This window comes from Rhinolophus sinicus, linkage group LG13, assembly GCF_036562045.2.
Source record: "Rhinolophus sinicus isolate RSC01 linkage group LG13, ASM3656204v1, whole genome shotgun sequence".
NCBI classification, from domain to species: domain Eukaryota; kingdom Metazoa; phylum Chordata; class Mammalia; order Chiroptera; family Rhinolophidae; genus Rhinolophus; species Rhinolophus sinicus.
Genome location: NC_133762.1, coordinates 24556391 through 24580252, shown reverse-complemented (window position 1 = coordinate 24580252; position 23862 = coordinate 24556391). Strand labels below are relative to the sequence as shown.

Below are 23862 nucleotides of genomic sequence, written 5' to 3'. Positions count from 1 at the left end.
TCCTCTTGTCCACTCCCCTACCACACAGGGTAACAGAAAAGAGCAAAAGAGATGGTGACCCTTTAACCCAGGAACCCCAAACCCAAAACAGCTGGGGTTCAAAAGCCATGAGCTACTGTTTTTTATCAAGCACCTAAAACACACATTTAATCTTCCCAACAGCCTTGCCAGCTAAGTCTAAATAATCACACCCATTTTAGAGGTGAGGCAATAGAAGGTCAGAGAGGCCTGTGCAAAGCCACACGGCTAGAAAGGAACTGGGCTGGGCTTCAGACCTGCTCTTTCCTGCTCTAGAGGGCAGGACAAATGGCCTCCTGTGACCAATTAAATCAGTTATGACACTCCAGGCACCAACTAATCCCGATTCTGAGTATCTTCAAGCCCTTGTGGAGGCCACCTGTGGCCACCCACATGAGACTGTGCCCTCATTTTCTAAAATACAGAGTAATAATAGTAGCTTCCTTGTCTGGGATCCTATATCACTTCCACCACTTCCCAGCTGTAGAACCTGAGACAACTTACAAACTGCTGGGCCTGTTTCCTCATCTGTAAAAGGGATCCATTGGATTGTTGGGCGGATGAAATGAGTTCATCATGTAAATAAAGCAATTAGAAAAGTGCCTCCACAGAGAAAGCACTCTGAAACGGTTATTATTACAGGGTTGTTGTAAGAATTCAGTGCAGTAATGGGAACACAGAAAGCGCTTAGTAGAATGAATGTTGCATGGTAAATACTCATCAAACGTTAGCCATTGCAATTCCTCCTCCTACCACTAAGAATATGATGTTACCTGAATTAAAGAATGAACACCATAGTATTATCAGATGTCGCTGGACAAAAAGATTCTAGGTAGGTTTATTAAATATAATTTAATAATTTTATTATGTTTTTATTTATTCACTTACAGAAAACTTGAGCAAATAGTAAAGTGCTCTATGTATCCGCCCCATATCCACCCCTCACCCCAAATTCAGCAGTTTCCTTTATTATTAATATTTTGCGTTAGTGTGGTACATCCAGCTGAATCTTGAAATTTCCCTTTTGTTTTGTCTACACAGAGGGTGCCAAAAAAAATGTATACACATTTGAAGAAAGGAAAACTGTATTAAAATTGTAATATTCAATACATACTGATAACAAAAGATGAATACAAGTCATGTTTGACTTCTGCAGTTACAAGAGGTGCTCAGAGTAGCTCCCATCAGCGTCCAGACACTTCTGATTACGGCCAACTACTGCTTGAACAATACTGACCAAAGTGTCCACTTGTATACATTTTTTTGGGCACCCCTGGTATTTTCTACTTCTTCTCTAGGGAACATGTATCACTTTTACAATGTTTTTCTTTAAATAAATACATTTTTTAAAGACCAGAGAGCCCCCTCTTAATCTCCAAAAGCAATAACATTTTCTTATAAAAAGAGAGGGGTAATTTTTATTGACTTTGCATTTTCCAAATTTTCTTCAGTGCGCTTTTATAATGGTTGGAGCAGACACTTTTTAAAAGACTACTTACCAGCAAGGCAGTCCCCCTGGAAGAGAGGCACTTACAGGCTTTTATCTCATCCTGAGAGAGATCCAGATGCTTGAGTGAGTTAGAATCAGCAGCAGGGTCCAGGAGAGGAGCCCAGCAGGGGCAGTGACGGGATGAAGGCAGAGTGGGTCTCTGGAAGGACAATTTACTCAGGACCTTTAGGGAGGTCAACGAAAATAATTTCTCCCATCAGGATGGCCTGAAAGCCATCAGAGTAGTAAGCAAGCATTGGGAAAAACAAAAACAAATGAAGTAAATAGAAGGGGAAAGAAAAGCTTCTTCAATACCATGTGTACCTATAGCTTCCCACCTGATACAGAAGGTCATTTGCTTCACTGCTTTTAAAGACCCCCCCTAGTTATCCCATCAGGATAAAATAAACCTTCCCATCCTTTGCTTCCTGCCTAGAGCACTAAGATTCCTTTCCATTTACTTTTTCTTTGCTTACAATAAGTTTACAAAAGATTGGAGGGTGGAAATGATAGGGAAAACAGAAGGGAAGAAATGCAAGTTATTTGGGAAGTTGTTCTTCTCCCAGGGTCACTTCCAAACATCCTTTGGACTTTTAAATAGAGTTTGAAGCTTTCTTTGAACACGTTGGCAAGGTCTTATCATCTCAATTGTGAAGCCCACTTTTAAGAGGTAAATTTACTTCCTGGTCTCATGTTAGCCTAGTTTAACTAATGCTTTTTTTTTTTTTTTTTTTTGTATTTAGAAATAGTTGGAAATGGTTACAGCAAAGGGATGGGCTTTCTGTTGTTGTTTCTTTTCAGGCAAAAGTCTGAATTTTCATGGGTACCAAGAACATAAATCCCTAGACAACAGCCATACTTGACCAAAAGTAATTGCTTCTTTGGGCTTTTTAGGACTTTGACAGCTTTCAAAGCCAACCCATTTTCTTTGAACAGAAATGGGCATTCATACGCATTGCGATTATTTCACCATGTATACAAATTCCAAATCATTATGTTGTACCCCTAAAACTAGTGACTTATATGTCAAATATACCTCAGCTTAAAAAGAAATACAAATTCTACCTAATCATAATTCCTATTTGGGTTCATGCCACTTGAACAGTGAGTTTACGGTAAAATGTACTTTAATTTTATATTCAAACATATCCCAGCTTTTCTTAGGTAATTCACTTTTAAATTTATACTTACTCCTTTGCCCTCAGTTCAAGCTTCCTTCACTTTTGGATACTTTGGAAAGCTAAATAATGGACACAGTCTCTGCCATTCATGAGTAATGTACTGCCTGCAACTTAAGAAAATAAAATAGGTGGCCAGAGGTATATTGTTATGTATAAGTAATAATAGTAAAAAACAAAAAAAAGACATAGGCATTCCTAAGTGCTTGATTACTTTGTTTGGAAACAAGAGAACAGAACTAGGGGAATTTATGATAGGACCAAGGATAATTACTCTGTAAGAAACGTCCTTTCTCCACTGGAAAAAATGCCCCTTTTAAATGAATATGTAGTGGGTGCAGAATCCATAAAAATAAGTGATGCCAAGAAGAAGTAAGAAAAGGTGTGAATTAGCTGCTGTAATGTTTCTGACCTTAATCACGGGTTCAGCCAAATACAGCTTTTTGATGGGCCCCAAATGGGCTTCCCCAACACCCAAGGGACTAGAACCAGCAGGGTTCTCTTATTTTGTAACTTCTGCCCACCTGCACCTGAATGTCCTGGGGTGTTTGTCCGAGGCAGTGGTGGAAAAAATGTACCTGAAGGAATCAATGAAACATGGGAGCCCCTGCTGAAATTCTCTGCTGCTTATGTTAACTTATTTGAAGACACATAAAAATTACCCCTACTAGCCTAGCTTTTAATTTTTTTGTAGTTTTATAATTTTAAAGCAATTGATCAGGGAATGATGAAATATGCTATTGCCTGCATGCTCCCCTAGTTTATGGGCTGCAAAGAAAAATGAACTGTTATCTTCAAGATAAAGGAACTGCCCACCACTGGGAGCCTCTCGACCCAGGTGACGTCCTCCATTGGTCTCCATGGATTGAACCTAGAGAATCCACCTGACCCAGAGTTGGGACCAATTCTGCCTAACCATGCAGGACAGTGTTGGTTTTCTGAGCCAAAGTGATGGCTACCCTATTTGAATGCTTCCTATGCCCCAGATTGTGTTTTCATGCTCTTAACTAATCGCACCATAATGCTATGAATCCAACATGCGTTTTGCAGATGAAGTGATCTGAAGTTCCTTAAATCATCTTGCCCTAGGGCATCCAGCCAAAGTGCTGACCTGGGACTTCTTTCCCAAATAAAGGACCAGTTATCTCATCATGACCCCATCCTTTACCGATGTGAAATGTTCCTGTATCATCTCCTTATTAATTTCTTGTTTCTGGACTTCCTCTATAACAGGGGTGTCCAAACTGCGGCCCGCAGGCCAACTGCGGTCTGCAATCCATTGTTAATTGGCCCGCAGCAAATTCCAAAAATATATTTAGTTTACTTAAATAAACCAGGTGAGGCAATAGGTACTTCACCTCGAGTGGGTGGCCCAGCTGTTTGTGTATTTTACCGCATATGGCCCTTGGTAAAAAACGTTGAAAAAAGTTTGGACACCCCTGCTCTAGATGCTGACACGCGTTAACTTTCCTGTCTGGGCTCAAGCCATCTGCTGAGTTGTTAACAGGTCATGTTTGCTGTCGGAGTTGCCTTTGAAACTATTGAAAAGCTTCCTGCTAACGTGCAGCTACTTCAGTACTTTCCTTGTTGTTGTGGTTTAGTTACACCGTCACCTGAGAGAACCTGGCACTGTCAGACATAACTGAACGAACAGCCCTCCCCATATGCCAATCCCACTTGCAATGGCTTAGGGTTAAGTTGTGCCCACCCAGGGTGCAACTTTTCCGCCTGGAGGGGGCCCTGTATCCAAATGCTTCTACACCATGCAAACAATTTCTTTCCCAGAACACTTATTTTTAAACAAGTTCTGGGGGTGCCGAGTGAAGGCAGAGGGCCAACGGGTAAAGGTGGAAGATTATTCTTCATCCCCTCCAGTTGTACTGAGACATAACTGACATATAACTGGCTGTTTATTCTCAAGTCCAGACGTTGAGATTCCCTTAAATCATCACCGATCAGAGCAGAGTTCTGAATACACGGAATGCACAGAGGAAGACGCAGGAAGGCAGGCAGGTCTTATGTTAAAAGGGTAAGTTCTGGAGCAGCTGTATTGCTGAACTTCTGGGCTCCATCAGCTCAGATGCTGCACTGTGGTGAGGGTGTGCTCACATCACAACCTACTCTTCCAGAATGGGCTTCCAAGATTAGGGCTGAGAAGACACACTTGTGGACACACGTACAAACACACATAGGAACATTCATCATCTTTGTCCTAGCAATCCCTCAAGTAGGAACGTCACCTTAGTTCAAGTGCAAGAGAAACTATGCCACAAAGATGATCAAAATTACTAACAGTTTGAGGGAAACAGGAATACTGTAGCAATAGCTAAGTAAACATCCTTGTAGTATTGCAGATACTTAAAAAGGATTAGCCAGAAAACGCGTTTTACCTTGCAAAGATGTCTAATGTATGTTGGAGAGGGGGAAACATAATTTTAAGTAAAATAACTTTCATACATTCGAATGTAGACATAAAACTTAACTGTGAATTAGTAATCAAGACGGAGAAAGGTGAAAACTATAGACACTTGGGACCAGGGCATATTCAATTAGGTACTTCCATTTCACTTATCTAAAGGATTGGGTTAGTCAGTGGAGTGGCTGCTTCACCCTAAATTTAGATGAGTCGAGGCCAAAGGACAGACAGATCTTCGGGGGTGTGGGGGTAGGGATGACGACTTCCATTTGCAAAGGCAACTGACATGCAGAGCTCACAACCAGTCAAAGGGCATCAAACACAACTTCCAGCCCTTCCCTGGAGGTCAAAGAATACACTCCAGGACGCTATGGAGCCTCCATCCATGCAGGTTGTCCTGGGGCCTGATGCTGGTTTTGCTATCGGGTTCACAAAGGCAAACAGAACCGTGGGCAAGAGGGTCCAGACATGAACCTGGTCTTCTGCTTGTCTTTCCCCAGTAGCACTTTCCCCACTACTATTTCTAAGAATCTTCCCTTGCAATCAAATGCCACCTCCTATGTGCCTCTCAGCCCTTTCCCTTCTAAGCAACCCATAAGTATGAGATGGTTAAAAAACTGTGTCTCTCTGCTGAGTGGCGTGTGTCAAGTCAGGATGGGCTGAGATGTAAGATAGTTAGGGCATAAATCCTCTAGGGTCCGAAGCAAACACACGCACAAGTTTTCTAGAATGAGATTACTCGAACAAAACTTTTATGTGTTGAACAGGAAAGATTCCAAGCGGCAAGTAGCTGTTTGCGTGCTTGAAACATGGGTCAAGCATGGATGTAACCAGATGTGCATCTTCATTCTAGGACCTGGGAGCGGAGCTGCGGGGAGTTGCATGAGGCACCAAGTAGGATTCAAATTTAGAGCAGAAACTACCAGAAAAACATGCATACACGCCGGGTGGGGGAAAAAATATCCAAAATTTATTCTCCAACAGTCAGCATCAGCAGGTAAAACTACAGGATTCTTTCCATAGATCATACATTCACAAGGCGTTATTACCGTAACAGTGAGAAAGCCTCCGGTGTGTTCTCTGTAACAATATCCACTTCACAGTGTAAACAGGTACTATTATTGTGTTCACCTTACAATTCCAGAAGGAAAGGCACAACTTGGCAAAAAAAAAAAAAAAAAATCTGGGGAACCTAAAGTCAGGTGCAATAATTAATTCAGAGACAAACTTTTGATAAGTCTTGATCTACATTTCCACACTGAGGGGGAAAGACTTCTCCACCCAGAGAGGAGTGGTCTTTCCTTCTCCTTCCTCGTTAAACCGTTAAAGCAACGTTTCATCGTTTGCTTAATATTACATATACAAAAAGGGGATTTAAAAAAAAAAAATCACATAAACATCTTGAAGATCCAGCTGCTCCCACCAATACATCAACTCTTAGGTTTAAGACGGGGCCTGGGAACACTTCAGGGTTATCAAATAGGAAAAGAGAAACTAAGGCTACAAAAATAAAAAAAAAATGAGGTAGATAAATTAAAGCTTTCATACCCAGGACGTGCCTGTTCCAACTTTGTAGCCTTCATGCAATACTCGGGGGGAAAAAATCTTCATAGTTACTTGGCATAAGTCACATGAAGGAAATTTTTTTAAAATTTAGTATGTGAACCTATAATAAGAAACATGCCCTTCCGTGAGTTTCTTTAAGAATGAAAACCCAGTTCTTCAATCGAGTAGGCACTGGCAAACTAAATTAAGTCACCTGAGGTTCCCTGCTCAGGTGTCCACCTCTCCTGGCAGTCAGGAAGAAGGTGGCATCTGGAAAGCATAGGGAGTATATTGGCACTGAGGGCTCCACCTGAACTGTATTTAAATAAGCAGCAACACACATTGACTCCCTAAGGACTAAAATCAGTCCATCTGAGGGCATCCTATTTAAGGTTCCAAGGTTGAAGGAACTGTCATTCTACAACCTTAGTTTTTTTTGGGGGAAAAAGTACATTCAAAAAAAGAAAAATAAAAGATGGGTGCAGGGTTTGGGGGCACACAAAGCAGGCCCCTAAAGACAACAGACCTTGTCCATTTACCCACAATCACCAGGGCAGTGTACACTACCCAATCCCCCACAAGGCTAAGCAGCTGTCTTTTCCATTGTGGGTCAATAAGTTCCAACTTGAAATAGGTTAAGTCTTTGGAAATAGTTACTCCAGCATGTACAAAAGTTTTATGTCTAGTTTGTCGCAAGTAACAAAGCTACTTTGCAAGACCCGCTTCTTTCCAAAATTTAAAAAAAAAAAAAAATATTAGTCTGTATGTTTTAGTATGAATTTTTTGTTTGTTCTTTCGTTTTTGTTTTTTTGCAAAGCAGCATAGCAACATCGTGATTGTAGGACTTTGCCTGAGGTTGTGGTCACAACTGTAAACATCATTTGCACATCAGTTAAAAACAACAACAACAACAACAAAAAACCAAACAGGAGGAGATGGGTTCTTTAAAAACAAACAGAAAAAGGTCCAGTTCTAGAGAGGTCACTGCATTTCTCCATCCGCATGGGCTCTCTCTCTTTTAGCTTAGCTGACCGCAATCTTGTTTTCTTCCAGGAAGTGAGGAAACTGGTGTTTGGGAACGCTGTCGGCAGCCCCTGGTTTTTCCACATCGGCACTGAGAGCGGACTGGGAGCCATCCATCTTGGAGACAGTGGTGTTATTCACAACGGAGCTGGCCCCCAGCGACACTGGGAGAGTAGGAATGCCTCCGCTCTGGATGACTGATATCTCGTTGGTCTTCATGGCCAGGCCACCGTTGAGCATGGTGGTGTACTGGTTCCACACGGCAGGGTCCACATTCACTGAAGGGGCCATGATTTCCTTGGGAAACATCTCGGGGACCCTCTTTCCATCTGTTCCTAACAGAGCCATGGTGTTCTCGATGGCCAGCTTCCTCCCTCGGCGTGCAGAGCTATTGTTGGCCCCATGCGTCATATAATGGACCTATGGGAAGAGGGACAGAAAGGTTTCCACCCAAACAGAGATTTGACTGTGTGTTGGCAAGCCACAGTCAGCCTGCATATGGGTTTGGTTCTACCCAGACAGTATTTTAACATAGTTTATATTTAAAAATGAGACTCCATATGTTTAAAAAAAAAAAAAAATCCAAGTATCTGGTCTCTTGGGGGAGGAAAAAAAAAAAAAAAATCAGATGATCTTACTACCTACTGCTTCTTCAGCCCCTGGCCTCCTTTCTGCAATTATTTTTTCCAGTCTGGCTTTTGACTTTTCAAATCCCTTTCAGCTTCTTCAAAAAGAGTTGAAGAATGTGGTAGGTACTGGGTTTCTCAGGCCTTCTCATTTCATCTTCACTGACATCCTTAGAAGTTTAATAGTTATTATCTCATCGGGCTCAGAAGTGACTTCCTCTTAAATCATTATAACAAGCTATTAAGATGTTCCGGGCATAATTTTGAAACACTTTACTACGTAACTCATTTACTCTCCAGGACAACCGGAAGTCGTCATTACCATGACCCCCATGCCTGGGGAACCGAGGCCCGGGGCACCACGTGGACAGCAAGAGCAGCTCCAGACCTTTCCTGGGTTGATCCCAGGGTCTGTGAACTAATTTAAGCTTTATTTCTGGAAGTCGGTATTAGAGATGAAGTTACTTCATGTTCCTCCTCTGGCAGTTTTGGCAACTAGACTAAAAAGAATATAGGTTGTTTTTTGTCATAAGAAGTACTTTGAATTTACATGACTACAGTCTTTTAGGTCAACTTTAAGATGAAGTTTCAACCTTGATTCTGACTACCAAGAATTCAACAAGTAAGTGTTCTACTCACTGGAGACGGAGCGAGGTGTCCCTAGAGGAACACACCTGGCACACACAGGAGGCAGGGCCCAGATGAAAACCAATTCCCATCCTCCGCTCTTACGCAGGCCCCTTTCAGTCCTTACAAGGGAGGGTCTCCTCTTCCTCTCCCCCCCATGAAATCTTAGTGGAACCAATTTATCAAACAATAGGCCATTCTCAGGAAGGACCCAGCTGCTCGGTTTTAAAAGCAAGGCTGATAACCTGAAGACCTTTTCCTTTTTAACTCCAGTGGTACTGTACTACATGGTATGTTTAACTCGTGGTATTTATTTCAACCGAGCTGGCTAGGAAAGCAAAACCAACATACAGTACAGAGTGGCCAGCAAGCCTGGCCGCTATAAAATCCACAAATGATTTATTGATAACTACATTACAACACATCACCAATACCATCTGTTTCCAGACTGGATTTCCTACACCTAGCTAAACGATGATTGAAGGGTACTATGGTCTGCCCAATTGGAGGGACAATGACCCAAGCCAAACTTTATACTAAGAGACAGGACCAGAAGAGAGCATGGCTCCTGTTCCTAGATGGCATCACTTGTAAAATACATCATCATTTTATGTGCCACTAAGATTAGGGGGGCAAAAAACAATTACAGACACCGCCCGCAAGAAGCATGCCAATTTTAGGGATGTTGTGATGTGAGAAAATACACTGCTACAAAAGAATACGGCAGGAGCCAGTTTTGAGAGAATATCCCATTCGCTCTTAACGGAGGCTTCATGATGAATGATAGCTCCTTGCATCTCTTGACCCCGAGATGCCGCTCAACACCTAGCCCCCATCCCTGCTGACACCCTGAAGCAACTCACCTTCAAGTTGCCTTTGGTGGTGAAAGCTCGCCCGCATATGTTACACACGAAAGGCTTCTCGCCGGTGTGAGTCCGCTCATGAATCTGAAGCGCGCTCGCGGATGAGAAGTTCTTCCCGCACCGCGTGCAGCCATGTTGCTTGGCCTGTCGGCGTGGCTGGGCCGCTAACAAAGGTGTCATGCCTGGGGACATGGTGGCAGGTCCAAACGCACCGGGAACTTCAACTTTGACATAGGTTGGTTGGGCGCGGACAAATACTGATGGTAGGCTGCTCCGACCTAGGACAGAGAAAAGAATCCTGAACCTTTATCATCCCACTCATTCACTCTTCAAACCAAAAGAAAAAAACCAGCCTTGAAAACAAGTGCCCACTGTTTGAGAGCCTGGAAAAGGCTTTCAAGGAAATTTACACCACAAGCAGCTTTCCTTTTGACTTGTTTACCTGAGGAGAGAATAATGACACTTAGGGAATAAACACTTAGGGAAAATGACCACTTGGGTGTAAGGTATGGGCAACACATAAACACATGCATCCAAGTTCAAGTTCCTACATAGTTACTTTTAAAGTCATGCCCAGGCGCCATCCTCAGATTCTACGATGCGGCTGTTCCATTTTACCACTAATGACATCAACAGGCACCCCAGTTTATATGTGCATTTCAAGTGGGTTAGATTCTTTTTTACCCCTCAAGAGTTATTCATTTGTTTACCTTGCATTAGGGAACGGGACCTCAGAATCAAGCAAGTTTGGTTTATCTCAATGGCTAAAAACCAGTGCCCACTTGCTCAAAATTCTATTCTTAAGATTACCCACATGTCCCCATAGGGCTCACACACAAAAATCAATAAAAAAGTACGCTGTCCATAGCCAGTATGCATTACTGTCATAAATAAAGGCATGTCACTACTAGGATAGAGGAAGTTGTTATTCCCCTCTACCCAGAAGTACAGAAAGGCTAAATGCCCTACAGAGGAGCTGCTTCACATATATCATACTCTCCGTTTGTCAAGTTCAACCCAGGTTCCTTTCGGACGACCTCGTGCCCAAAATGGACATAAGTTAAATCCAAAGCTCTATCACCTTCCATCTCAGTGCGGCTGTTCTCCGAGCCGTCTGCTTTGCCGCCACCATCAGGAGACCTGGACTTGATACTTTCTGCTTGGCTATTGGCCGGGGAGAGTGCCTGGAAGGACGTGGTCTCCAGGACGTCTGGACTTCGGCTCTGATACTCCTGGTCTCCCATCACTGAGGACGATGAGTCGTTGGTCAAGCCATCACTCTCCACCGAACCATTTTCTCTGCTGGTCTGCCTCTGCAGGACAAGAGGAGCAGGGCCCACCTTCCCCGGGGCGTCTAGAGGAGCCATCATGGCAAACCCTAGAGTGGGTGATGCTGAGTGGACGCTGGAAACAGGCATGGGGACCTTCAAGGAGCTGCTGGGGGCATCCTGGGAACCAACTTCATCCACATCAATGCTTTCGATGACATCGTCGTGACAAATGGCACTTGTGCTGCCACTCTCACCGACCATCACTGGCTCGGGACCCGTAAAGTCACAGGGATTATCGGGCAGGGGGGTGTTAGGAATCTGACCCCCCATATGCATCCGAATATGCTGCTGCAACATGACCGCATTGGTGAACTTCTTCTGGCAGATGGGGCACGAGTGCTGCGTCTTTATGGATGTGTTGGTTCGGTGAACCCCGAAATGGGTCTTCAGGTTGCCTTTGGTGGAGAAGGCTCGGTCACAGATCTTACACCGGAATGGCCTCTCCCCAGTGTGGGTACGGTAATGCATTTTGAGGGAGCTCTGGCAGCTTAAGACACGATGGCAAATGAGACATTCGTTGGGGTCGGTGGTGGCCTTGTCAATGTTCTCCACCAACTGCTGCAACTTCAGGGTCTCTGACCCTGGCTCGGGTGTCCCTCTCCCTTGGAAGCCACCAACCCTTGGGGAATTATGGTTTGGCCCCACCCCAGAGAGTATGGATCCATCCTCACTTTCTGGAGAAGGCCCGGGCTGCAGGTCGGTGGGCAATGGGCCACCCATGAGTTCCTTGGGGTTAGTCCCTGAAGAGAGATTCTGAGGTAGCCCTACGTGGGGGGTCCCTGTTACCAGGACAGGTTTGCTGTCTAACGAGAGACTCGCTTCATCTATGGGGACAGGTACAGAGAGTGCATAGGGAATGCCATTGCCTGCCGCCATTTTGTCGTGGAACTCGGCAAACAGCTGGGGGTTTGCCTTCACCTGGGGATGTCGATGAAAGTGCACCTTGAGGTTGCCCTTGGTGGTGAACCGGTGGCCACAGACAGAGCACACGAAGGGTCTCTCTCCAGTGTGGGAGCGCAGGTGGATCTGCAAGGAGCTATCAGTCCCAAAAACCTTGCTACAGTACTTACACTTGTGCCTGTAGAGGGCGGCCTCGTCTTTGGGTTTCACATCCACCGGGGAGACGTTGGGTGGCTTCCCTTTCCCTTTCTTGGATGGGTCTATCGCCACCGTGGAGAAAGGGCTCTGGAAAAGCACGGAGCCCGGGGCCTGAGGTAGCAGAGCACCTGGGAGGCGGGTGGGAAGCCCCCTGGACCCATCGGGCCTCAGAGCGAAGGACACCAGCCCTGGGGACACAGAGCTGGTGGCGGGAGGGATGTTTGCATGAGGTAGCTTGGCTTGTTTCAAGGCATCCAGAGACAGCCCTTGGCTCCCAGCAGCTTTCTGGCTGAGCAAAGCCACGGCCGCAGAAACCTGCTGGGACATGTGGCTGCCTAATGTCTTCAGGGTGTCAGCTCCCGCCACGCCGGAGTGGAGGGCGTGGGAGGCCCACATGTTCACCTGAATTCGAATCTGCTCGGTGAGCTGGATCTGCTGTAGCTGCTGCTGCTGCAGACACAGGATCTGTTCCAGGACCCACGGGATGCTGTTGGCACCAGGCAAGGGGGCGGGCAACGCGTCCGCACTCCGCTGATTCACTGCCACCTTGGTGCCCCGTAGTGCTTGGAGAGTGACATTAGTAGTGGCCATTTTGCCTTTGGGTAAATAGCTTAAGTCCTGGGGTGTGGGCGGCAGGGCCGTCTCCGTCTTCAAGTACAGAACAGACTCCGCCCCTGGCTTCTCCTTCATGTCCCCTGAGCTGCCGGCCTCCTCCCTGTGACTGTCCTTACTGCTTGGACTATGTGGCTGGTGGCTCAGCACAGCCCCGGAGAAGTCATCGGAAGGCACCGGCCCCTCACTGTCGTTCATGATGAGGACGGGTGGATTTTTAGTGCAATTTTTCTTGTGTTCTAAGAACTCAGAGAAGCTGAAGAACTCCGCACAGCATTTCTCGCAGACGTGAGTCTCCTCCCGACGAGGCCTCTTTACCATCGCTCGGTCCCCATTCACGTCATCACCAGTGCCTGGGTGGTTCATTGGAGCACCTGTGACAAGAAAGCAAAAGCTAAGCACTCTGCCCAAAAAAGGTTGGAGGGGCAATGTCTCAGGAAGAACCACGACTACTCACAGTCTTGGGGGTCAGTGTGCAGCAGGCAGAATGAAGATGTGTAAGGGAACTAGGCATCCAAAGGGTCTGGATGGACTAGCCACTTGTGTAGTGTGGGTCAACTAATATTCCCCCCCCCAAAAAAAATATGGCTACGTACTAACCCCAGTACCTGTGCAGGGACCTTATCTGGAACAGGACCTTTACAAATATAACTAGGGTGGGACCCAAACCCAATGCCTGCTGTCCTTAAAACGAAAGGGAGATTTGAGACAGAGAATGAGGCCATGGGAAGGAGTAACGTGGCTCTAAACTAAGGATTGCTGGTGTAAGGAAGGTAGGAACCAACAAGGCAGGAAGAAGGCAGGGAACCGATTCTCCCTCAGAACCTGCAGAAGGAACCAATCCTGGTGACACCGTGACTCCGTACTACTGGCCTTCAAAAACAGCGAGAGGATCAATTTCTATTGTTTTTAAGCCAGCCAAAGGGGAATTTTTACAGAAACATGTACAGCAGCAAAAAGTTAAGTCTTGGTTCACCCACAGTGCAAAACTATGGAGAATTTCTGTATGCCCTGACGTGAACAGAAGTTAGGTGAAACAGGCTGTAGAATAGCTCTTAAATGTAACCGTTTTTGTTTAAAACAGAACCTGTTTGAAACGTACAAATGGGGGTGGGGGGGCAGGAAGGATCCACATCCCTCAAATAAATTACTACTTTTTAAAGCAAATTAACATATTTTGCCCTATTTCTTCTTGGGTGATTCCACTTCCTAAAACCATGGGTTTTTTTTTACTGAAAAGTCCAGGGAGAGTTTGAGGAGGGGTTGACCTTGAAACAAAATGTCTTTCTCTTGAGAAGATCAGCAGATTTGATCTTTCCACCTCTTCTATTTCTAAAGTGGTTCTTTCACATTTACACAGCTTGGCCTTAGTAAGTTGACTTTAATCTTTACCAGTTTCAGATCGGGTAATAAATAGGGCATTTTTGCAAAGGTCTGGCCTGCCAGGGTCAAGAAAACCAGTTAGGGCCAATCCACTGTGCACCTGTCAGTAACCGATTTCACGTGGTGGGCTTAAGCCTCCGAATTCCTGTTCCACGTGCATAACCGTGACGACCTCGTATGGCAGCTGTCTGGGCTAAGCGCTTGCATGCCTACCGTGTACCTGGCACCCATCCTAGGATCTCGGAAAGGTGTAGAAACTCTTAGTATTCAGTGAACCTCAGTTTTTCCACCTCTTCTATTTCTAAAGGTTACATAGCTGGGCAACTACCATTAGGGCTACTGAGAACAAAACAGTCATTGAATGACTAATTCATTGAACTATTTCTCACCTCCTACTGTGCGCAAGGCTGGGGCTAGAAATCCCGTGGCAAATAGGTAAGCCTCCTGTATTCTGACTGGGCACCTCTAACTGCCCATATATACATTCTACATTTATTAAAACCCAGGCATGTAGCGCCCAGCACCTCCGTTTGAATTCTTCCTTTGTTCTTACACTTCCTATTATGTTTCTTCTGTTGAGACTGCAACTATCTTTCCTCTCACAGAAACCCCAGCGCAGGACAAGAAAGACTGGGGAATCAGGTTGGGGGGGGGGGGGGGACTAGAACACCCTTTACCACCTTTTTGGGAGGCCCAGAAGTCACTTTAAGTTAGGACGTGAGGCAGCCCTGTACTTCCAGGTGGAGCTCAGCAACCGTCGCTATTTTCAAGAATCAAGATAATAATATTCATCAATTCCCAGAACTCATAGATAGCCATCTATGGGTACACTTTCCCAAGACTTGAAATGCTGCGCTGGTGGGGGTGTTAAGTGGCATAAAATCTTTCTGGAAAAGCAATTCAGGCAGTTATGTGTCAAGAACTTTAAAAAGTTGAACTTTTTAAAAAGTTGGTCTTGGGAGAGAAACACAGGTATTAGTAGGTGCATATAAATAGATACAACTTCTCCAGAGGACAAGCTGGCAACATCCTCTTGGTGCCGTTCTCCTTTGACCCAGCAATTCCCTTGTTAGAAATTTACTTTCTGTAATACAAGGATACATTTCTCATATTAACAGCAAAACTAAAAATGGATACACTCTGTTTTATCATTAAGGTTCCGATGGCGTGAATTAGGGTAATGGCGTAAATTAGGGTATAGAAAAAAGATTATGGGCAGGGGCCGGTTAGCTCAGTTGGTTACAGCAGTGGTGCTCTTAACAACAAGGTTGCCGGTTCCATCCCCACATGGGCCAGTGAGCTGTGCCCTCCACAACTAGATTGAAACACCTACTTGACTTGGAGCTGGCGGGTCCTGGAAAAACACTTAAAATAAATAAAAGTTAAAAAAAAAAAAAAGGAACGAAAAAGATGATCACTTGTAGCCTACAAAAATAAAGTAGATTTACATTTTGTGCTGCTCCGTAAGACAATTGCCCACGGTTTGTTTCAAGAGGAGGGAAAAAAGGGGAGAGAACAGGATGTATATATAATGTGCTCCCGTTTATGTTGCAGATAAAATGTAACTATGTACATGGGAAACTTCTGAAATAAAAAACTGTGACTAGTCTCTAGCTATTGGAGCATGCGCCTGGGGGTTGGGGTGGAAGAGAAACTTTAAACTGTGTACACTTTTGTACTATGGTTTCTTTTTAATTAGCATGTTTACACCGTCTGTCTTAGCCATTCTACTTCTGGAAATCTCCAGTAAAGCTCATGTAAAAATGCCCATTCCACTTTGTAAGGGTCCAAAGCAAAACTACCAACCTCCTCCAAATAACAAAACACACTTCAGACTCGTGGTACCTTAACTCATTATCTTTGCAGCCACATGATCAAATAAGTCTTTGTTCCCAATTTGAAGATTTGGAAACTGAGGCTCAGAAACAAGTAGCTCAAAGTAATTGATAACCAGAACAGAAGAGCAGGTATTGTATTCTGAAATACTATTTAAGAAGAACACTAAAATTAGTGGCCTAATTTATCATTGTTTCTTTGAGAGCAAAGTTTCTCAAACATGTTTTCAATTCATTCCTCCTATGGAGGCTTTTAAGGCATTTTTTCCTAATCTCTCCCCCTACCACCATGAAATTTTAATGCCACAAATATATTGTGTATCTGCTCATGCACTGTGGTCCTTTGGGAGGCCACAAGCTACGGTAACATCCATGTTTTTGTCTTCCCCCAAGAAAGTTTCCACCCCCTGGGGGACAATGTTCCTTCATTGAAAATGCAGGTTCTAAAGCTGACATTCATAAACTGGGGTCCATGAAATTAGGAAAAAATGTTCTTTACTGTCACTAATCTGAACTAAAATTTAACATTTAATTACGAGTGTAGCAACATACCACAGTGGTATTCACAGAACCTGTGAGCTTGTCATCAATAGAAAGCAGATTTTCTTTCGATGTTAATCTGTCTGTTGCATTACAGGAAATTCTAGGTTACCTGGATCTTCCGGTGTTCATAAAGCACGTGTCACTTTATCACAAACTTTTTCATTTTTGATAACTGTATCTCGATGCGATTTATTTTCTTGGTATCTCTTATGTATTTCATTTTATGCACCTAAGTACATTCTGTTGAGAAGGGGTGTATGGCACAAAAAAGGTTAAGCTCCCCCGCTCTAGAAGGATCTAACAGTTCCCAGGAGTGATTTACAACCTGAATACCAGCTTGCCTTCACTGTATACACAGGCTTGCCTCTTCTGTAGCCTCGAAACCATACCAGCCACATCCCACTTGAGTCTTAAAACAGCAGGAGCTCTGTTTGCTTGTGCAGTAAAAAGTACTTCTACATCCAGACCACCATTGGCAAATACTGAAACTGTATTTGCCCAAGAGAGGACTCTCTTATGAACAATTGCTGGGTATGCTTAAGTGAACCCTTCCCAAAAGGAAAAAAAGCAAAGTTCAGGGGGATGACACAGCAACTAGTTCTTCCACCCTCCTACCCCACCCCCACCCCGAATTTTAGGAATGTTATCTGCCAGCATCTAGTTATCCAATAAGTTGGAAGAATGCAGTAAACCCAGCAGGGGTCTTAGATTCAATCACTGCCAAATGGATAGAAAATACCCTTTCCATTGTATAGGAAGAAAAGCTCATCTACCAGAGGCCAATCAAATTCTGGGGATGAGAAATGCTTTAAAAAGAAAAATTTATCTTGAGAAAAGCATTAGGACTCAAGTTTATCTCCCCCCTCCCAATTCCTACATTACAAAGAACCATAATGAGTAGATTATCTAAATTAAACAATTTCTACCCTCTCCCCACCCAAAGGGTAATTACCAAAAAAACAAAAGGAAATTGAGAACTCCATAAGTATTGAACCAGTTGAAAGCAAGCACCTTTTTACCAGTTTAATTTTACACCTGGATTCCACAATCCAAGAAACACTTAAGTCACAAGACTTTAACTCAATACACTGATGGCTAATTAGAGCGATACTTAAGTTTCTACTTAATGAGGAGCTAAAAAAAATTCTTCCAGTCTAGGATCAAAATTCTCCACTGAAAAGGGGGAATAAAAAAATACAAGAATGAAAGAATTAAAGAAGGCTGTATAGCTGAGGTGTGTGCCTCAACTGGATCTCATCTTTTAAGCAAATTTGTAAACTCCAAGCAGGCAGGAGCTTCTGTGCCCTCCTTCAGAGCCCCCAGAACAAAGCCTGACACAGACACTCAATTAATTAAAAAAAAAAAAAAAAAAAAAAGGTGGTGACTAGAAGTATAGCTCTTGTCTAGATGTAGACACTTTTAAAATTGTTCAGATGCTTTTACAAAAATAATCAAAAGTACAACAGGTAAGTTAAGGGTGATGAAAAAGGGAACTTCTTGACTCCCCCGCCAAGGGGAAAAAGGCCACAGCACCAAATACAAACTGCCTTATTTCCAACTTGCTTCACAGGGACCTCTTCATCTAAAGCCTCCAAAGGCACATCTCAAAAAAATTAAAAGGCAGGAGAGACCATCACTTAACCAGCCCCCTCAAAGGAACTGACAAAATCCAGCCTCATAACCAATTCCTCCCAACACACAGTCCCTTGGATTCAGAGGAAGGCTACAATCCAACAGGACAACGGAACCACCGGGCTACAGCTTATTCTAAAATGAGTACAAATGAGAATTACAGATAATGTCCTTAAGATCCCCTGCCTGGTCTCTGGCACACAGTAGCTACAGAGAAAACTGCAGAATTATCTCAATTGGCAGTTCAGCCCCATCTTGAGACAATACGTAAATAAAAACAAAAACAATGCTATTTTGAACAACATAAGTTAGTGACCGTGTTCTCGGGACATAGTGAGGCCTCTTCTATAGTTGAAATTAAACAGGACACTGTATCTCCACTGTATCCAGCAAAACCCGAAAGCTCAGAGACCCAAGCGGGTCTCAAGGTTACACCGCTGACTCACACACACCCACACTGGAAGGCACATCTCACTCTAAAATCTTACCAAAAATCTCACTTCATTTAAAAAGAGGAAGTGCAAACTCAATCTCCTGCCTCCCGAGATGGGTCCCCAACTCCCCACCGGTGAGGAAGCTAGCAGAGAGCTCTGCTTGAATGCCCAACTATCTTGGCTTGTGCAATTTCTTTTTAACGGAACAAAAGGGGCTGTGGGCAAATTTTAGCCCCTCTGCCTTTGGGAAACAGATCGAAACACAGAAAAGTCGGCCTGAAACATTAACTAACGCTATCAACAAATTCCCCTCTCCCTCAATTAAAATGGGAGCTCCCCGAGTGCCCTATTCTCAGAATCCTTACAGCCAATGTAGGTCATTTCAGTTAAGAAACTTGGGCCAGGCAGTTATTTGAAACTTGGGAACCTTAATCGTTGGAGGTTGTAATCCAGTTTAGCACAAAGGGCATTTGAAAGTCTTTGGAGAAAATGCTAATTTTCCTCTAAGAGTCCCCTGACCACCTGCAGATTTTTTGATCTACTAATTGGTCACCAAACTTCATTTTCCTCCCTCAAAAACTATTTTCTTTACAAGTGTCTCAAATTGGCTTTGCAAAATTAGACCGGCCGACCTTAATTTAAAAAGAATTACACATATTTATCTACTTATCTATACCTATATACACACATACAAACACAAGCTGCTCAAATTCGAAATGCAGCCGTTAAAATGTACTGCTTGGGAAAACTACCTTGCGTCCCATGGCGGCAACTGGGGACTGCAAACACATTCTATGATCGAGGAATTCTTTCCAAGAATGCCAATGGCATATTATACCAAGCACAGCAGGGATCGCGAAAGCAACTGGTTGGAGTCCCCAGGGACGCCCATCCTTGGCCCAGCCCACCGTTCTCCATTCCCCTCCACAACCCGTCCCATCAGGTGTGAGCCGGTACCTGCCAGGGGACCCGCCTCTCAGCAAAGGTTGCGGATCCAAGCTGGGCCTCCAGGGGGCGCCCACGCTCAACTCCGCAGTCTGCTCCAACCCAAGCGATCAATAGCGAACCCCCCCTCCACCCCCAAATAGTGGAGGGAGCGCACTGCCAGGCCTGAGACCCTAACCAGCTAGGGTTAACTGACTGCAAACTCCAGCCAGCGTTAATTTAAGAAGCCCCCCACCTTCGCGTAACAAGCTCCCCGTGAAGGTGCCAAATACCACCTAAAGTCCCACTTGTGTGCGCCCACCCAAAATGAAGGGGGAAGGGGAAAGGAGGTCAGAGCAGGACCAGGGGAGGGGTCAGAGCCAGGAGCTCGCCCCTCCCCTCGGGAGGAAGCGGGCAGGAGGAGGGTTAACCCTTTTGTTCCAGGTGGGCCAGGCGACGAAGACTCTCCACGCTCCCTCCACCCCACCCCCCAGGCACAAAGAGAGTCCACCCTCCTGGGACCTCGGATGTGCGCTGCCCTGACCATCAGACGTCCCGAGAACGCACAGCCTTCCCCCTCATCGGGCCGATCATCTCTTTAATTTGCCCTCGAAAAAGATTATTTTGGGGGAAGTAGGGATTTACATTAACCTATTATAAAATTGGGAAATATATTAAAACCCTCCACGAAAAAAAGAACAGTAGTCAAAAAGCAGCGGCCGTCTTCCCATCAGAGTTCTGCCTTGGAGTATCTGGGGTGGCCGCACACACTCCGGCCAACGGTTGAGAAATTAGAAAGCAGGCGGGGAGAGGAGGGAAGCGACCAACAAGGCCCAAGAGGTTAAAAGCGCCCCCTCCCCCCATGCCTCCGCTAAACTTATCAGGCGACAATTTGGCGGGCAGGACAGAGGGGAGATAGTGGGAAATCGACTCGCTCCTAAACCCTCCTCGGTTAAGTGACTAGGAGGAGGGGAGTTTTCCCGGCCGAGAGACCTGGGGTCCCGAACTCCTCAGGACCGGGGAGACTCTGGCTGCGGAAACGTGGGCCGGGTCAGCCCAGGGAGTTCGCCCTGGCCGCAATCGCCCAGCCCTGGCTCGACTTCTCCCCTCTGGCCCCCGAGGCGCGCTTGTGGAAAGCCGGGCGCCCCAGAAAAGTCATGCAAAATGCCAGGCCGGTGCACCCCAGCGGGATGCAGTGCGTCTGCGACCCCGACCCCTGGGGGCCCGCACCCCTCCGGCTTGCCGCGGTTATTTTAGGAAGTCGGAAATCAAAGATGGCTGGAGGTCAGGCCCCGAAAGGTTAGGGCGAAGATCCGCAGGCAGCGTAGCCCGGGAAGAAAAAGAGATAACCAAAAAAGAAATTTTCAAAAAGGGAAATATTGGGCTCTTCTCCCCCACCTTTTCGGACCCTCCAATACTCTCCGCAGCGCGGGTGGCCGGCACCCCAGATCCTGGGGGTGGGGAGAGGTCGCGCCCCCTCCCCCCGCTTGGCCAGGGAGGGGCGCGAGCAACAGATCGCCCTCCCCCGGGGGGGGTCTTCCACGGGTGCGCCGCTACTCCAACCTCCTAGAAAAGCCCCCAAGGGGTGAGAGGGAAAGGGTGGGGACCCCCGAGGTCTTTCTTTTAAAAGCGGCGCCAGGGAGGGAGGAGGGGAACCTAAGTTACAAGTGGGGGGGAGATTACCAGTGAGGGGATTGGAACCAATTAAGAGAAGGGCAGAGGACAAGGAGAAGGGAACCTTTCAGGAAAGAGAGGGACAGAGGAGAGGGTGGGGGTCAACTTTACAATAAGAAGGGAGAGACCTGGGGGTGAAACTTACACAAGTGAGGGAAAGCGATAAAAATGTAAAATTAACAAGGGCGGGGGGACGGGGAATGAAGCTGCCTCTCTTTTCTGCAACTGAGTCCCCAGATCTCGGTTCCAGAATCTGCACTGGAAGCCGCTAGCTCCCCGAAGCCCGCGCCTTCGAGGGTCCCGCGAACATGCCGGAAACTGCGCGCCCCGGCTGTGCGCCCCCAGCCCCACTCACCCGGTTCCCCCGCCGTGGGCGCCCCTGGGGCCGCATCTGCAAACTCTGGGGCCGGCTGCTGCGGCTGCTGCTCGCCCTGGTCCTCCTCCGAGTTGATGTGTTGGGGCTTCGCCTGCTTGCGCCTCGACATGGTGCGAGCATCGGGGCGCCGGGAGAGCTGCGGTAATTTGCCCACTCCGCCACAAATTCCTGGAGTTGGAAATTTACCCCCCTTCGGCCGGAACGCGCATGTCCCAGTAATTATTATTATCAATAATGCATTGCGATTTATCATGAGCCCTGACAGCTGATTGGCCTGGGTCCAAGACCTCAGAGATCATTTAAATAAGCCCTCATTGATCAGGGAGGGGCGAGGCATTCTGGGCTTTGTAGTCCGGCCCTACTTGCGACAAAGGCGTGTTCGTCGGGGGAGCGCAACTAATTAGCATCCGGGCTCAGATTGGCTGAATCTGGACGAAATGCGGGGGGGGGGGGGGGAAACCCATCCTTCGCCCCAGCTATTTGAATCCTTGGAGAGAAAAAGAAAAAGAATTGTGTACTTATTAAAAAGTAGGGACTTAACGTAAAAGTTTTGGAACGAGCGTATTTGGCAGTGTGCTCCAAAAATTACTTTTGTAAGGTTGATATCCGCACAAGCCTGAGAGGAAGGTCTTCTCAGTGGCATAGTTTGGCTCAGTATTTACATCTACCAAAAAACAAACAAAACTGAGATGTGACCCGAGTCCCCTTCCATCTTCATTTTGATTGAAGTGTTTATATTGACATTCGTGATGACTGAAGAATAGTGGAAAGGGTGATTTATTCAACCTTCTAGGTCCATCTCAACTCTAAAATTGGCCTTCGAACTTGCAAAATTTCAGATTATCCCCTCACCATGATTTATTTGCGTTAAATGCTAAATAGCCCCCAGGATTCATATTCACAAGGATTGGGGTTTTTTTGTTACAACGCGAGCTCGATTTTGTTTGGGGGAGTTTTTCTGGTTCTTTTGTTTGTTTGTTTTTAAATGATGGGATATTAAATATAGAAAGGGCAGATTAAAAGCGAGTACAGTCAGATAGTATCAAAACAGCAAGCAATTGCATTTTTCCCCCACGGGAGCCATAAATGTCTGATAACATCATACTTTACAACTAAGAATGCTGTTCCATATCCCATGGAAACACAATGGGCAGTGTCAGAGTAACTGGCTGCTACTAAACTAAACATTATTGGAATTTTTTTTTCCCAGACTTTATTATGGAAAAAGGTGTATAATTCAAAGTAATTGTACCATCCCACTATGGGGATATTTGGAATTTTCTAAAATTGTGTGTTTTAGTATATTATATGCATACACGGCTAAACAGTAAATCTCTATGTATTTAATTCCACTACCTGCCTTGCACAATGTAAATGCTCAATAAGTATTGAATAAATGTGAAATCTTCAGCCTTGTCTTTGATGGGTGTTTCCATGGTGCCTCTGGGCATTCGTGTTTATTTGGCATTTACTTTATTGTAAGAGACTGCAACTATAAACCCTTCCTCCACATTTGTGCATTGCATTTTCTTGATTAGTTATTCATCAGGTTCCCAGCTTGTAAAAGTTTCTTGTAAGCTCATCAGGAATGTAAGCAAAATACAATGCGGGGCCCATAAGCATGTTCACCTGGGTGTTTGGACAACCCAAGGCAGAAAATAAATCAGCTTGATGATCTTTTTGATATTCAAGGCCATCAATAAAAACTTATTTGAAGAAAGGAAGGCTCACCTCTAATTTTTTGAGTCTCTGTTTGAAAATGTTGTGCATTGTTTTATGTAAGTCCCCTAAAGCAAAAAAAGGTAGAATTACAGTCAACAGCCAAAGTTGGAAAGGCAAGAATTTAGTTTAATAATATATGGAAGCCTTTAGAATTCTCATTCTGAGTAAAAAGGCCAATTAACGCCGGCTTTGCTGACTAATCTGCTTATATTCACAACACCTTTTCTGTGTAGGATAGTGGCAGGAGATGTGATTTACCAATCTACATGAATGTACAGTAGGTTTACAACTCAAGAAATATCAGTGGTTTAAGGAAAACTTCATTTAAGATATAGTTGTTTATATTTATTTATTTATTGTAGTTGGTAGTAGTTAAAACACACTCACCATTTCTACTTAGAACAAGGTAATAAAATTGTGCCACTGAGTCTCCAAGTGGCGATGATAATAATAATTGATGGAGCCCCTAGTATGTGCCACAGACTCACTAAATGCACACGTTCCCATTTGACT

At 45.1% G+C, this 23862-nt stretch overlaps 1 protein-coding gene across 1 annotated transcript; it reads right to left on the bottom strand.

Annotated features, from left to right (window-relative positions):
* Positions 1-6049: 6049 nt before the first annotated feature.
* On the bottom strand, positions 6050-21866 carry SALL4 (spalt like transcription factor 4). Its single transcript, XM_019726109.2, has 4 exons — positions 21607-21866; positions 10867-13200; positions 9786-10063; positions 6050-8089 (listed from the first exon to the last, which is right to left on the bottom strand). Exons 1-4 carry the CDS (start codon positions 21734-21736, stop codon positions 7670-7672), a joined length of 3162 nt encoding a protein of 1053 aa, XP_019581668.2. The 5' UTR covers positions 21737-21866; the 3' UTR covers positions 6050-7669.
* Between the last annotated feature and the right edge of the window lie 1996 nt (positions 21867-23862).

What these genes read in the sequence shown, in the direction of transcription:
- SALL4 (XM_019726109.2), bottom strand. Translation starts at nt 21,736, where the DNA reads ATGTCGAGGCGCAAGCAGGCGAAGCCCCAACACATCAACTCGGAGGAG. An exon ending in CAGCCGCACTGAGATGGAAG is followed by an intron (nt 10,064 to 10,866) that starts GTGATAGAGCTT and finishes TCTCTGTCCTAG; the next exon opens with GTCGGAGCAGCCTACCATCA. An exon ending in CCACCAAAGGCAACTTGAAG is followed by an intron (nt 8,090 to 9,785) that starts GTGAGTTGCTTC and finishes CTCTTCCCATAG; the next exon opens with GTCCATTATATGACGCATGG.